Source organism: Salmo salar, chromosome 01 (assembly GCF_965601325.2).
Source record: "Salmo salar chromosome 01, fSalSal1, whole genome shotgun sequence".
Classification (NCBI taxonomy): domain Eukaryota; kingdom Metazoa; phylum Chordata; class Actinopteri; order Salmoniformes; family Salmonidae; genus Salmo; species Salmo salar.
Window position 1 is genome coordinate 118420001 of NC_138291.1, and position 16861 is coordinate 118436861.

At 50.1% G+C, this 16861-nt stretch overlaps 1 protein-coding gene across 2 annotated transcripts in view; it reads left to right on the forward strand.

Moving 5' to 3' along the window:
• LOC145850536 (C-terminal-binding protein 2) overlaps positions 1-16861 on the forward strand; it is a 283476-nt gene that overhangs the window by 141151 nt on the left and 125464 nt on the right. For both annotated transcript variants that reach the window (XM_082978774.1, XM_082978775.1), the window contains exon 2: positions 11177-11331. In XM_082978774.1, coding sequence (XP_082834900.1) covers positions 11177-11331 — 155 coding nt within the window. The remainder of the gene's footprint in view (positions 1-11176; positions 11332-16861) is intronic.

Sequence of the window (16861 nt, forward strand, 5' to 3'; positions counted from 1 at the left end):
ATTTATTAATCAACGTTCAGCAGGAGAACAGACTGAATGATGGACTGTTTGTAGCCGGGAATCTGTTGCACTGAATGACGGACTGTTTTTAGCCTGGACTCTGTTGCTCTGAATGACAGACTGTTTGTAATCTGGACTCTGTTGCTGTGAATGACAGACTGTTTGTAACCTGGACTCTGTTGCTCTGAATGACCAGACTGTTTGTAGTCTGGATGCTCTGAATGACAGACTGTTTGTAGCCTAGACTCTGTTGCTCTGAATGACAGACTGTTTGTAACCTGGATGCTCTGATGGAATGTCTGAAGCCAGTTGTTGTTCACAAAACTACGTGACCTTTACATTAGATGACATTTCAATATACATGTCTTGTGTATTCAGTCAGTTCAGGAAGTATAGAGAGGGGTTGTTGTCCTCTAGTAAAGACACTGTTAAGGTCTGAGTGGAGTGGTGAGTGAGGAGGAGTGAGAGAGGAGATGAGGGTAGAGGAGGCGGAGAGGGAGAGGAGAGGAGAGGAGGGTGGAGAGAGGGAGAGGAGGGTAGAGGAGGAGGAGGAGAGGGAGAGGAGAGGAGGGTAGAGGAGGAGGAGAGGGAGAGGAGGGTAGAGGAGGAGGGGAGGGAGAGGAGAAGAGGGGAGGGGAGGGGTGAAGAGAGGAGATGAGGGTAGAGGAGGAGGAGAGGGAGAGGAGAGGAGGAGGAGGAGATGAGAGGGAGAGGAGAGGAGAGGAGGGGAGGGGAGGGGAGGAGGAGAGGGAGAGGGAGAGGGAGAGGAGAGGAGGAGGAGGAGATGAGGAGGAGGAGAGGGAGAGGCGAGGAGGAGGAGAGGGAGAGGTGAGGAGGAGGAGAGGAGGAGGAGAGGGAGAGGAGAGGAGGGGAGGGGTGAAGAGAGGAGATGAGAGTAGAGGAGGAGAAGGAGAGGAGGGTAGAGGAGGAGGAAGAGAGGGAGAGGAGAGGAGGGTAGAGGAGGAGGAGAGGGAGAGGAGAGGAGAGGAGGAGGGGATGGGGATAGGAGGAGGATTGGAGGGGATGGGGGAGAGGAGGAGAGGGAGAGAGGAGGAGGGTAGAGGAGGAGGCGGAGGGGGAGAGGAGGAGGGGATGGGGGAGGAGGCGGAGGGGAGAGGAGGAGGATAGGAGATGTACTAGATGCATACTGTAAGTGAAACCACCCCCTAGCCAGATGGTTCAGTAGCCATGAACTGGCACCATATTCTCCCTGGACACGCCTCCTAGCCTCACCTCTCCTCTCTCTGGTGATACGGGATCCCCCACCGCTCCACGCTCTTGGCAACCAGGACTTCCTCGGCAACCGTGCCTCCCTCCTCCTGGAGTCGTGTGTGTGTCTCCCTGTGCGACTCCATGTGTTTGTATATAGCCTGACCTCTAAAGCAGGTCGTAGGTTGTAGGTGAACAGTCTCTGCTCTACCACGCAGTGTTAAATCACACACACACACACACACACACACACACACACACACACACACACACACACACACACACACACACACACACACACACACACACACACACTCTCTCTGTGTTAAATCCCTTTAAGTGCTTTACGAGGATAAAGAAGTCGTCGCCTCACTGCTCAGCCTATGTTCTCTCAGTACTGCGGTCCTAATGGGACCCTATGTCCTGTATAGAGCACTACTTTTGACCAGGGCCAATGGGCCCAGCGTTTAACGGGCTTACAGTATGACCAGGGCCCATGGGCCAGCGTACAACAGGCTTACAGTTTGACCAGGGCCCATGGGCCCAGCGTATGGCGGGCTAACAGTATGACCAGGGCCAATGGGCCCAGCGTTTAACGGGCTTACAGTATGACCAGGGCCCATGGGCCCAGCGTACAACAGGCTTACAGTATGACCAGGGCCCATGGGCCCAGCGTACAACGGGCTTACAGTTTGACCAGGGCCCATGGGCCCAGCGTATAGCGGGCTAACAGTATGACCAGGGCCAATGGGCCCAGCGTATAACGGGCTTACAGTATGACCAGGGCCCATGGGCCCAGCGTATAACGGGCTTACAGTATGACCAGGGCCCATGGGCCCAGCGTATAGCGGGCTAACAGTATGACCAGGGCCCATGGGCCCAGCGTACAACAGGCTTACAGTATGACCAGGGCCCATGGGCCCAGCGTACAACGGGCTTACAGTTTGACCAGGGCCCATGGGCCCAGCGTATAGCGGGCTAACAGTATGACCAGGGCCAATGGGCCCAGCGTATAACGGGCTTACAGTATGACCAGGGCCCATGGGCCCAGCGTATAACGGGCTTACAGTATGACCAGGGCCCATGGGCCCAGCGTATAGCGGGCTAACAGTATGACCAGGGCCAATGGGCCCAGCGTATAACGGGCTTACAGTATGACCAGGGCCCATGGGCCCAGCGTATAACGGGCTTACAGTATGACCAGGGCCCATGGGCCCAGCGTATAACGGGCTTACAGTATAATACAGTAGGTCACAGAGTGTCTCTTTCTACAGCTCCTGTCAGAAGGTTTGTTTGACATCTTGTTTATGTGTGTGTAATATGACGACATCTGATGAGATGTGTGTCTTTACAAATGCACATATTTGAGCGTGTGTGTCAGCGCTCGTGTGTCTCATTGCTTATGAGGAACAGATGTAGCCCTGAGTACCAGAGTCTGTCTCTCCTCTTCCTCCTCCCCCTCTCCCTCCTGTCAGAGAGGACCCGCTGTGCCAATCTGTTTTCAGTACTGTTTATTCACCCTCTTAAAGAACACCAACATCTGAGGACGGATCATACACATCCTCCTCCTCTCCTCTCCTCATCTCTCCCTCTCTTCTCCCCCTCTCTTCCCTTCTCTCCTCTCGCTCTCTTCTCCTCATCTCTCCTGCTCTTCTCCCTCCTCTCTTCCCTTCTCTCCTCTCGCTCTCCTTTCCTCGTCTCTCCCTCTCTTCTCCCTCCCCTCTTCCCTTCTCTCCTCTCGCTCTCCTCTCCTCTCCTCGTGTCTCCCTCTCTTCTCCCCCTCTCTTCCCTTCTCTCATCTCGCTCTCCTCGTCTCTCCCTCTCTTCTCCCTCCTCTCTTCCTTTCCCTTCTCTCCTCCGCTCTCCTCTCCTCGTCTCTCCTCTCCTCGTCTCTCCCTCTCTTCTCCCTCCCCTCTTTCCTTCTCTCCTCTCGCTCTCCTCTCCTCGTCTCTCCCTCTCTTCTCCCTCCTCTCTTCCCTTTCCTTCTCTCCTCCGCTCTCCTCTCCTCGTCTCTCCCTCTCTTCTCCCCCCTCTCTTCCCTTCTCTCCTCCTCTCCTCATCTCTAATCTCTTCTTCCGCTTCTCATCTTCTCTCCTCTCGCTTCTCTCCTTGTCTCTCTCATCCCCTCCTCTCCCTCCTCCTCTCTCTCATCTTTTCTATTCCCACCATCACCGCTCTTAACCTCTATGGGCTAGGTGGGACGCAAGCGTCCCACCCGTGGTACACTCCATCAACAGCATGTGCATTTCAAGAGCGGCAAATTTGAATCCAAATAAATGTCAAAATTCAAATTTTTCAAACATACAACTATTTTACACCCTTTGAAAGATAAACATCTCCTTAATCTAACCACGTTTTACGATTTCAAAGGTTTTACGGCGAAAGCATAAATTTAGAGTATGTTAGGACAGTACATTTACAAGAGTCGTGTGTAATGTTGTGCCAATTCAAAGACAGGCGTCACCAAAACCATAAATCAGCTAAAATCATGCACTAACCTTTTACAATCTCCAACAGATGACACTCCTAGGACATTGTGTTAGACAATGCATGCATTTTTAGTTCTATCAAGTTCATATTTATATCCAAAAACAGCGTTTTACTGTGGCGTTGATGTTCAGGAAATCGTTTCCCTCCAATAACCGGCATTCAAGTCAGCACCACAAATTAAATAATTAAAATTAGAAAACATTGGTAAAATATTATATTGTCATTTAAAGAATTATAGATTTACATCTCTTGAACGCAATCAACTTGCCAGATTTAAAAATAACCTTACTGGGAAATCACACTTTGCAATAATCTGAGCACTGCGCCCAGAAAAATACGCATTGCGATACAGACTAGACGTCATGTTGGGGAGATCTAAAATCGAAAATACTATGTAAATAATCCATTACCTTTGATTCTCTTCATCAGATGTCACTTCCAGGTATCACAGGTCCATAACGAATGTAGTTTTGTTCAAAAAAGCTCATCATTTATGTCCAAAAATCTCCGTCTTGTTAGCACATGATCTAAGCCCGCCGGACTTCACTTCATGAACGAGAGGAAAAAATATATTTACGTTCGTTCAAACATGTCAAACGTTGTATAGCATAAATCATTAGGGCCTTTTTTAACCAGAACATGAATAATATTCAAGGTGGACGAATGCATTCTCTTTTATAACGTATTGGAACGAGGGTACCCAACATGAACTCGCGCGCCAGGTGTCTAATGGGCCATCATCGTTCCATGGCTCTTGTTCGGTCAGATCTCCCTCCAGAAGACTCAAAACACTTTGTAAAGGCTGGTGACATCTAGTGGAAGCAATAGGAAGTGCCAAAATATTCCTCAGCCCCTGTGTTTTTCAATGGCATAGGTTTAAAGGTAATACAACACATCAGGTATCCACTTCCTGTCAGAAAATGTCTCAGGGTTTTGCCTGCCAAATGAGTTCTGTTATACTCACAGACACCATTCAAACAGTTTTAGAAACTTTAGGGTGTTTTCTATCCATATATAATAAGTATATGCATATTCTAGTTACTGGGTAGGATTAGTAACCAGATTAAATCGGGTACATTTTTTTATCCAGCCGTGCAAATACTGCCCCCTAGCCCCAACAGGTTAATTAATGACAGAGACAAATTCAGCATCATGCAATGTTCAACCCACCTGCAGAGCTGCGAGCGCTCGGCTCCACATTGCCTGCCAAAGTGGGTTACAATGACAAATGATCAAATATATTAATCAGTGTTAAACATGAAGGGTTTGTGAGACACTAATATGTTGGGTTTACTAAATATTTGTGTGACATCACTTCATATTTAATCATATTATGAGTAAATCCAACAAAAATTGATCTCTGGTCCTCTGGTCCTCTGGGTCCTCTGGTCCTCTGGGTCCTCTGGTCCTCTGGGTCCTCTGGGTCCTCTGTTCCTCTGGGTCCTCTGGTCCTCTGTTCCTCTGGGGACTCTGGGACTCTGGTCCTCTGGGTCCTCTGGGTCCTCGGGTCCTCTGGGTCCTCTGGGTCCTCGGGTCCTCTGGGGACTCTGGGGACTCTGGTCCTCTGGGGACTCTGGTCCTCTGGGTCCTCTGGGTCCTCTGGGTCCTCTGGGTCCTCTGGTCCTCTGGGTCCTCTGGTCCTCTGAGACTCTGGTCCTCTGGTCCTCTGGGTCCTCTGGGTCCTCTGGGACTCTGGTCCTCTGGGTCCTCTGGGTCCTCGGGTCCTCTGGGACTCTGGGTCCTCTGGTCCTCTGGGACTCTGGTCCTCTGGGACTTTGTTCCTCTGGTCCTTTGTTCCTCTGGGACTCTGGTCCTCTGGGACTCTGGTCCTCTGGGATTCTGGCAGAAATGGGAGTGAAGTTCTAGAGTCAAGTTGGGGACAAGATCGACAGGACAGGATCGACAGGACAGGATCGACAGGACAGAACAGGATCGATAGGACAGGATCGACAGGACAGGATCGATAGGACAGGACAGGATCGACAGGACAGGATCGATAGGACAGGACAGGATCGACAGGACAGGATCAACAGGACAGAACAGGATCGACAGGACAGAATCGACAGGACAGGACAGGACAGGACAGGACCGACAGGACCGACAGGACAGGACAGGACAGGATCGGCAGGAACGGGCAGTACAGGAATAGTTATAAACTGAGTTTTTTGGAGGGGGTAGAAATATGTAGTGTGGAGCTTTTCATCAAATCATAACTATGTGGAGGCCTAATATAGTTGACTTAATAACTTGTCAATAATCAACTGACTGGCTTTCTTGATGTCTACTGTATTCTCTCTGGTTTGCAATCTGGTTTCAGGTTATGGATGTGTCACTGCAACCTTGAAGGTCCTCAGTGATGTCACCATTGCCTCTTGATTCTAAGCAATTTTATGCTTCTATTTTTATTGACTTGGCCAAAGCTTTTGATACGCTAAACCATTCCATTCTTGTGGGCCGGTTAAGGAGTATTGGTGTATGTGAGGGGTCTTTGGGCTGGTTTTCTAACTATCTCTCTCAAAGAGTGCAGTGTATAAAGTCAGAATATCTGCTGTCACAGCCACTGCCTGCCACCAAGGGAGTACCCCAAGGCTCGATCCTAGGCCCCACGCTCTTCTCAATTTACATCAACATAGCTCAGGCGGTAGGAAGCTCTCCCATCCATTTATATGCAGATGATACAGTCTTATACTCAGCTGGCCCTCCCTGGTTTTTGTCTTAAATGCTCTACAGCAAAGCTTTCTTAGTGTCCAACAAGCTTTCTCTGTTCTTAACCTCTATGGGACCGGCGGGACGAATTCGTCCCACCTACGTAACAGCCACTGCTATCCTGTGGCGCGATTTTCAAAACGTTAAAAATCCTATTACTTCAATTTCTCAAACATATGACTATTTTACAGCCATTTAAAGACAAGACTCTCGTTAATCTAACCACACTGTCCGATTTCAAAAAGGCTTTACAACGAAAGCAAAACATTAGATTATGTCAGCAGAGTACCAAGCCAGAAATAATCAGACACCCATTTTTCAAGCCAGCATATAATGTCACCAAAACCCAGAAGACAGCTAAATGCAGCACTCACCTTTGATGATCTTCATCAGATGACAACCCTAGGACATTATGTTATACAATACATGCATGTTTTGTTCAATCAAGTTCATATTTATATCAAAAACCAGCTTTTTACATTAGCATGTGACGTTCAGAACTAGCATACCCCCCGCAAACTTCCGGGGAATTCGCTAACATTTTACTAAATTACTCACGATAAACGTTCACAAAAAGCATAACAATTATTTTAATAATTATAGATACAGACCTCCTCTATGCACTCGATATGTCCGATTTTAAAATAGCTTTTCGGTGAAAGCACATTTTGCAATATTCTAAGTACATAGCCCAGGCATCACGGGCTCGCTATTTAGACACCCGGCAAGTTTAGCACTCACCATAATCATATTTACTATTATAAAAGTTTCATTACCTTTTGTTGTCTTCGTCAGAATACACACCCAGGACTGCTACTTCAATAACAAATGTTGGTTTGGTCCAAAATAATCCATCGTTATATCCGAATAGCGGCGTTTTGTTCGTGCGTTCCAGACACTATCCGAAATAGTAAAGAAGTGTCACGCGCATGGCGCAATTCGTGACAATAAAATTCTAAGTATTCCATTACCGTACTTCGAAGCATGTCAACCGCTGTTTAAAATCAATTTTTACGACATTTTTCTCGTAGAAAAGCGATAATATTCCGACAGGGAATCTCCTTTTCGGCAAACAGAGGAAAAAATCCCAAAGGCGGGGGCGGTCGGGGTCACGCGCATAAGCCAGTGTCCCTTGATCGGCCACTTGAGAAAGGCGATAATGTGTTTCAGCCTGGGGCTGGAATGACGACATTCTGTTTTTTCCCGGGCTCTGAGCGCCTATGGACGACGTGGGAAGTGTCACGTTAGAGCAGAGATCCTTAGTAAATGATAGAGATGGAAAAGAAGTTCAACAAATGGTCAGACAGGCCACTTCCTGTAAAGGAATCTCTCAGGTTTTGACCTGCCATTTGAGTTCTGTTATACTCACAGACACCATTCAAACAGTTTTAGAAAATTTAGGGTGTTTTCTATCCATATGTAATAAGTATATGCATATTCTAGTTACTGGGTAGGAGTGGTAACCAGATTAAATCGGGTATGTTTTTTATCCAGCCGTGTCAATGCTGCCCCCTAGCCCTAACAGGTTAACTTACATCTAGACGTTCCGCTAGCGGAACACCTGCTCCAATATCCAATGATGGGCGTGGCGCGAAATACAAATTCCTATAAAATCCGAAAACTTCCATTTTTCAAACATATGACTATTTTACAGCATTTTAAAGACAAGACTCTCGTTAATCTAACCACACTGTCCGATTTCAAAAAGGCTTTACAACGAAAGCAAAACATTAGATTATGTCAGCAGAGTACCAAGCCAGAAATAATCAGACACCCATTTTTCAAGCTAGCATATAATGTCACAAAAACCCAAACCACAGCTAAATGCAGCACTAACCTTTGATGATCTTCATCAGATGACAACCCTAGGACATTATGTTATACAATGCATGCATGTTTTGTTCAATCAAGTTCATATTTATATCAAAAACCAGCTTTTTTACATTAGCATGTGACGTTCAGAACTAGCATACCCCCCGCAAACATCCGGTGAATTTACTAAATTACTCACGATAAACGTTCACAAAAAACATAACAATTATTTTAAGAATTATAGATACAGAACTCCTCTATGCACTCGATATGTCCCATTTTAAAATAGCTTTTCGGTGAAAGCACATTTTGCAATATTCTCAGTAGATAGCCCAGCCATCACGGCTAGCCATTTAGACACCGACCAAGTTTAGCCCTGATCAAACTCCGATTTACTATTACAAAAGTTTCATTACCTTTGTTGTCTTCGTCAGAATGCACTCCCAGGACTGCTACTTCAATAACAAATGTTGGTTTGGTCCAAAATAATCCATCGTTATATCCAAATTGCGGCGTTTTGTTCATGCGTTCCAAGACACTATCCGAAATGGTAAATCAGGGTCGCGAGCATGGCGCAATTCGTGACAAAAGATTTCTAAATATTCCATTACCGTACTTCGAAGCATGTCAACCGCTGTTTAAAATCCATTTTTATGCCATTTTTCTCGTAAAAAAGCGATAATATTCCCGACCGGGAATCTCTGTTTAGCTAAACAGAGGAAAGAAAACAAAGCTTTCAGTCGACGCGGGCACGAGCCTGAGTCTCACAGTACTGTAACCAGCCACTATCCAAACGCGCTACTTTGTTTCAGCCAGAGCCTGCAAAACCATTCAGCATTTTGCCGCCTTCTGAGAGACCATGTGAGCCGTAGAAAGTGTCACGTAAGAGCAGAGATCCCCTGTAATAGATAGAGATAATCAACAAGGCCAAGAAATGGTCAGACAGGGTACTTCCTGTACAGAATCTTCTCAGGTTTTGGCCTGCCAAAAACAGTTCTGTTATACTCACAGAGACCATTCAAACAGTTTTAGAAACTTTGGAGTGTTTTCTATCCAAAGCTAATAATTATATGCATATTCTAGTTTCTGGGCAGGAGTACTAATCAGATTAAATCGGGTACGTTTTTTATCCGTCCATGAAAATACTGCCCCCTAGCCATAACAGGTTAACACAGGCTATTCAAGTCCTTCAGTAGGGTCAGAGAGGGGAAGGGAGAAAGGTATTTATGGGGGGGGGGGTCATAAACCTTACCCACAGGCCAACGTCATGACAATGGTCAGAGATGCATTTTTGTTCTACATAGCATATTTCTATCTGAACGTTCCAAAATGTTCCGTCCTGCTGAACACAGCCCAGGCAATACCTATACTTCCTTACAGACCCCATCTGTCTGTGTCACCTGAGTCACATGATGTCATTCTGTGTGTGAAGGAAATATCCAGTTTTTTTTCTTTTGTTGAAAGGTTGTTCAGGCCTACCGGGTTTCCAAACTTAACTCCCGGCACAGATGCTGCCTGCCTGCCGCTGAAAATAAAGAGCATTTATAACCCCGGCCAAGCCCGTTAAATGATCACCATGACAACAGAAGGCAGAAATGGAATGAACAGAGAGAGCCAGAGAGAGACAGTGGTAGAGAGAGAGAGTGAGCATAGCCTTGCTATTGAGAAAGGCCGCCGGAGGCAGAACTGGCTCTCAAGAGAAGACAGGATATGTGCAACACTGCCCACAAAATGAGGTGGAAGCTGAGCTGCACTTCCTAACCTCCTGCCCAATGTATGACCATATTAGAGACACATATTTCCCTCAGATTACACAGATCCACAAAGAAATCGAAAAACAAACCCAATTTTGATAAACTCCCATATCTACTGGGTGAAATACCACAGTGACCAATCACAGCAGCAAGATTTGTGACCTGTTGCTACAAGAAAAGGGCAACCAGTGAAGAACAAACACCATTGTAAATACAACCCATATTTATGCTTATTTATTTTCCCTTGTGTACTTTAATTATTTGTACATCGTTACGACACTGTATATAGACATAATATGACATTTGTAATGTCTTTATTCTTTTGGAACTTTTGTAAGTGTAATTTTTATTTATGTTTATTATCTATTTCACTTGCTTTGGCAACGTAAACATATGTTTCCCATGTCAATAAAGCCATTGAATTGAATTGAGAGAGAGAGAGGACACAACACACACACACCAGCACCTGTTTCTCCCTCCTCCCTCTACCTCCCCCTCCCTCTACCTCTCCCTCTACCTCCCCCTCCCTCTTACCTCCCTCCTCCCTCTACCTCCCCCTCCCTCTACCTCCCCCTCCCTCTACCTCCCTCCTCCCCCTCCCTCTACCCCCCCTCCCTCTACCTCTACCTCCCCCTCCCTCTACCTCTACCTCCCCCTCCCTCTACCTCCCTCCTCCCCCTCCCTCTACCCCCCCTCCCTCTACCTCTACCTCCCTCTACCTCTACCTCCCCCTCCCTCTACCTCCCTCTACCTCCCTCCTCCCTCTACCTCCCCCTCCCTCTACCTCCCTCCTCCCTCTACCTCCCCCTCCCTCTACCTCCCCCTCTCTGACTGTACACACAGGGAGGGAGGGAGGGAGGGAGATTCCTGTAAGTCAGACTGTGGATACTGATCCAGAGTTGTCAGAGCATTGATTTATCGAGCTGTGGCCCAGAGTTGTTGACAGAAGTTGTTCAGTCACATGTAGACCTCCAGTAGTATCCAGTACACTGTCTGTCTGTCTGTCTCCTCTCCTTCACCTCTGTAGGGATATCAATGAGTCAAAACGAGACACTGACTGACTGTATCAGAACGGTACCTGTGAAAGGGCTCATGTTTGGGTTATGCTCCTGTATTGGAAGTCAACAAGTGACTTGTAGATGGGATCCTGGTAGGGTTTCTCACCCCTCCTCTCTTCCTCTGTCCCCTGTCGGTCTTCTCTCCAGGTATCCGGCCCCAGATCATGAACGGGCCGATGCAGCCTCGCCCCTTAGTGGCCCTGCTGGACGGGCGTGACTGCACCGTGGAGATGCCCATCCTAAAAGACCTGGCCACCGTCGCCTTCTGTGACGCACAGTCCACACAGGAGATACACGAGAAGGTAAAGTACTGATTGACAGACACACACACACTAACACACATGGACACACACACGCTTTCACACCCTTGCTGAAGAGCAGACAGATAACAGACACGGATAACAGACATGAATAGCAGACACAGCAGCCCCACAGTCCATTTTATTTCTTTCTTCTCCCTCCCTCCTCTCCTCTCCTCCACCCTCTTCTCCACCCTCCTCTCCCCTCCTCTCCTCTTCTCATCTCCTCCCCTCCCCTCCCCTCCACCCTCGTCTCCTCTCTTTTCCTCTCCTCCCCCTCTCCTTTCCTCTCCTCCCCTTCTCTTCTCCTCTCCTCCCTCTCTCCTCTCCTCTCCTTCTCTTTTCCTCTCCCTCTAACATGGTGCTTCACTGTAGTGTCCCTTATGGTTTCTCAGCCAGTTACAATAAAGTGTTCTCATGACGATGTGATGTCACTTGGTGCAGGGTGATGGTACCTACTATATCACGTCCATTATTCTGAGAGAGAAGCTTCTCTTGTTTGTCAATATACACAACATAACACAAAAGTATGTGGACACCTGCTCGTCCAACATCTCGTTCCAAAATCCTGGGTATTAATATGGAGTTGTTCCCCCTTCGCTGCTATAACAGCCTCCACTCTTCTGGGAAGGCTTTCTACTAGATGTTGGAACATAGCTGAGAGGACTTGCTTCTATTCAGCCACAAGAGAATTAGTGAGGTTGGGCACTGATGTTGGGGCGATTAGGCCTGGCTCTCAGTCTGTGTTCCAATTCAACCCAATGCTGTTCGATGGGGTTGAGGTCAGGGCTGCAGGCCAGTCAAGTTCTTCCACACCGATCTCGACAAACCATTTCTGTATGGACCATTTCGCTTTGTCCACGGGGGCATTGTCATGCTGAAACAGGAAAGAGCCTTCCCCAAACTGTTGCCACAAAGTTGGAAGCACAGAATCATCTACAATGTCATTGTATGCTGTAGCGTTAAGATTTCCGTTCACTGGAACTAAGGGGCCCGAACCATGAAAAACAGTCTCAGACCATTATTCCTCCTCCACCAAACAGTTGGCACTATGCATTGGGGCAGGTAGCGTTCTCCTGGCATCCGCCAAACCCAGATTAGTCCGTCGGACTGCCAGATGGTGAAGCGTGATTCATCACTCCAGAGAATGCGTTTCCACTGCTTCAGAGTCCAATGGCGGCGAGCTTTACACCACTCCAATCGACGCTTGGCATTACGCATGGTGATCTTAGCCTTGTGTGTGGCTGCTCGGCCATGGAAACCCATTTCATGAATCTCCCGACTAACAGTTGTTGTGCTGACGTTGCTTATAGAGGCAGTTTGGAACTCGGTAGTGAGTGTTGGAACCGAGGACAAACGATTTTGAAGTGCTTCAGCACTCGGGGGTCCCATTCCGTGAGCTTGTATGGCCTACCACTTCATGGCTGAGCCGTTGTTGCTCCTAGGCTTTTCCACCTCACAATAACAGCACTTACAGTTGACCAGGAAAGCTCGAAAGGTGGCATCCTATGAAAGTGCTACGTTGAAAGTCACTGTTTGGCAATGTTTGTCTATGGAGATTGCATGGCTGCGTGCTCAATTTTATACCCCTGTTAGGTGTCCACATACTTCTTTAGATATAGTGTGAATGGAGAGAAGGAGGGAGAGAGAGAGAGGGAGAGGAGGAGGAGAGAGGGAGAGGAGGAGGAGAGGGAGAGGAGGAGGAGGAGAGGGAGAGGAGGAGGAGAGAGGGAGAGGAGGAAGGGGAGAGGAGAGGAGGAAGGGGAGAGGAGAGGAGGAGGGGAGGGGATGGGATGGAGGAGGAGGGGGAGAGAGGAGGAGGGGAGGGGATGGAGGAGGAGGGGGAGAGGAGAGGAGAGGAGGAGGGTTTTGTTGTTCTCGTTAACATTACTTGTTCAGAAAAACAGGATTGTAATGTGATGGTGTACTGGTGTATTCAGCTGGTTCATAGTAATGACTTTGCTGTTTCGAAGCCCAGAGGAGGGTGTGAACGTCTCTTCTCTAGTGTGGAGATGAGCTGGTTAGTTCTGAATCAGAGAGAGACTTACTGGCTGACTGGGTGACTGACTGGCTGACTGACTGGGTGACTGGCTGACTGGCTGACTGACTGAATAGGTGACTGACTGGCTGACTGGGTGACTGGCTGACTGGCTGACTGACTGGCTGATTGGCTGGCTGACTGACTGACTGGCTGACTGACTGGCTGACTGACTGGCTAACTGGGTGGCTGACTGGGTGGCTGACTGGGTGGCTGACTGGGTGACTGACTGGGTGACTGGCTGACTGGGTGACTGGCTGACTGGCTAACTGGCTGGCTGATTGGCTGACTGACTGGCTGATTGGCTGATTGGCTGACTGGCTGACTGACTCACTGGCTGACTGACTGGCTGACTGACTGGCTGACTGACTGGCTAACTGACTGGCTGACTGACTGGCTGACTGGCTGACTGGGTGACTGACTGACTGACTGGGTGACTGGCTGACTAGCTGACTGAGTAGGTGACTGGCTGACTGGCTGGCTGACTGACTGGCTGGATAGGCTGACTGGCCGACTGGTTGCCTGGGTGACTGGCTGACTGGGTGACTGGCTGACTAGCTGACTGAGTAGGTCACTGGCTGACTGACTGGCTGGATAGGCTGACTGGCCGACTGGTTTGTTGGCTGACTGACTGGGTGACTGGCTGACTGACTGGGTGATTGATTAAATGACTGGCTGACTGGTTGGCTGGCTGACTGGGTGACTGACTGGCTGGCTGACTGATTGATTGACTGGCTGACTGACTGGGTGACTGACTGGCCGACTGGTTGGCTGGCTAGCTGACTGGCTGGCTGACTGATTGACTGACTGTCTGGCTGACTGATGGACTGAATGACTGACTGACTGGCTGACTGACTGGGTGATTGATTAAATGAATGGCTGACTGTTTTACACTACTTTTACTGCAGTGCACTATATAGGGAATAGGGTTCCATTTGGGATGCATACACCATCTCTAGCCACCTGGTACAGACCCCTCCATCCACCCCACCTGGTACAGACCCCTCCATCCACCCCACCTGGTACAGACCCCTCCATCCACCCCACCTGGTACAGACCCCTCTATCCACCCGAGCTGGTACAGACCCCTCTATCCACCCCAGCTGGTACAGACCCCTCTATCCACCCCAGCTGGTACAGACCCCTCTATCCACCCCAGCTGGTACAGACCCCTCCATCCACCCCAGGTGGTACAGACCCCTCCACCTGGTACAGACTCCTCCATCCACCCCAGCTGGTACAGACCCCTCTATCCACCCCACCTGGTAGAGACCCCTCCATCCACCCCAGCTGGTACAGACCCCTCCACCTGGAACAGACCCCTCCATCCACCCCAGCTGGTACAGACCCCTCTATCCACGCCAGCTGGTACAGACCCCTCTATCCACCCCACCTGGTACAGACCCCTCTATCCACCCCAGCTGGTACAGCCCCCTCTATCCACCCCAGCTGGTACAGACCCCTCTATCCACCCCACCTGGTACAGACCCCTCCACCTGGAACAGACCCCTCCATCCACACAGCTGGTACAGACCCCTCTATCCACCCCACCTGGTACAGACCCCTCTATCCACCCCACCTGGTACAGACCCCTCTATCCACCCCAGCTGGTACAGACCCCTCCACCTGGTACAGACCCCTCTATCCACCCCACCTGGTACAGACCCCTCTATCCACCCCAGCTGGTACAGACCCCTCCATCCACCCCAGGTGGTACAGACCCCTCCACCTGGTACAGACTCCTCTATCCACCCCAGCTGGTACAGACCCCTCTATCCACCCCACCTGGTACAGACTCCTCCATCCACCCCAGCTGGTACAGACCCCTCTATCCACCCCACCTGGTACAGACCCCTCCATCCACCCCAGCTGGTACAGACCCTTCCACCTGGAACAGACCCCTCCATCCACCCCAGCTGGTACAGACCCCTCTATCAACCACAGCTGGTACAGACCACCCAATCCACCCCAGCTGGTACAGACCCCTCCACCTGGTACAGACCCCTCAATCCACCCCAGCTGGTACAGACCCCTCTATCCACCCCACCTGGTACAGTCCCCTCTATCCACCCCAGCTGATACAGACCCCTCTATCCACCCCAGCTGGTACAGACCCCTCCACCTGGTACAGACCCCTCTATCCACCCCACTTGGTACAGACCACTCTATCCACCCCAGCTGGTACAGACCCCTCTATCCACCTCAGCTGGTACAGACCCCTCTATCCACCCCAGCTGGTACAGACCCCTCTATCCACCCCAGCTGGTACAGACCCCTCTATCCACCCCAGCTGGTACAGACCAATCCACCTGGTAAAGACCCCTCCATCCACCCCAGCTGGTACAGACCCCTCTATCCACCCCAGCTGGTACAGACCCTCCACCTGGTACAGACCCCTCTATCCACCCCAGCTGGTACAGACCCCTCTATCCACACCACCTGGTACAGACCCCTCCATCCACCCCAGCTGGTACAGACCCCTCCACCTGGTACAGACCCCTCCATCCATCCCACCTGGTACAGACCCCTCTATCCACCCCAGCTGGTACAGACCCCTCTATCCACCCCAACTGGTACAGACCCCTCTATCCACCCCACCTGGTACAGACCCCTCTATCCACCCCAGCTGGTACAGACCCCTCTATCCACCCCAGCTGGTACAGACCCCTCCACCTGGTAAAGACCCCTCTATCCACCCCAGCTGGTACAGACCCCTCTATCCACCCGACCTGGTACAGACCCCTCTATCCACCCCAGCTGGTACAGACCCCTCTATCCACCCCAGCTGGTACAGACCCCTCCACCTGGTACAGACCCCTCTATCCACCCCAGCTGGTACAGACCCCTCTATCCACCCCAGCTGGTACAGACCCCTCTATCCACCCCACCTGGTACAGACCCCTCTATCCACCCCACCTGGTACAGACCCCTCCATCCACCCCAGCTGGTACAGACCCCTCTATCCACCCCAGCTGGTACAGACCCCTCCACCTGGTAAAGACACCTCTATCCACTCCACCGGGTACAGACCCCTCCATCCACCCCACCTGGTACAGACCCTTCCATCCACCCCACCTGGTACAGACCCCTCTATCCACCCCACCTGGTAGAGACCCCTCTATCCACCCCACCTGGTACAGACCCCTCTATCTACCCCAGCTGGTACAGACCCCTCTATCCACCCCACCTGGTACAGACCCCTCTATCCACCCCAGCTGGTACAGACCCATCTATCCACCCCAGCTGGTACAGACCCATCTATCCACCCCAGCTGGTACAGACCCCTCCACCTGGTACAGACCCCTCTATCCAGCCCACCTGGTACAGACCCCTCTATCCACCCCACCTGGTACAGACCCCTCTATCCACCCCAGCTGGTACAGACCCCTCTATCCACCCCACCTGGTACAGACCCCTCTATCCACCCCAGCTGGTACCGACCCCTCTATCCACCCCAGCTGGTACAGACCCCTCCACCTGGTACAGACCCCTCTA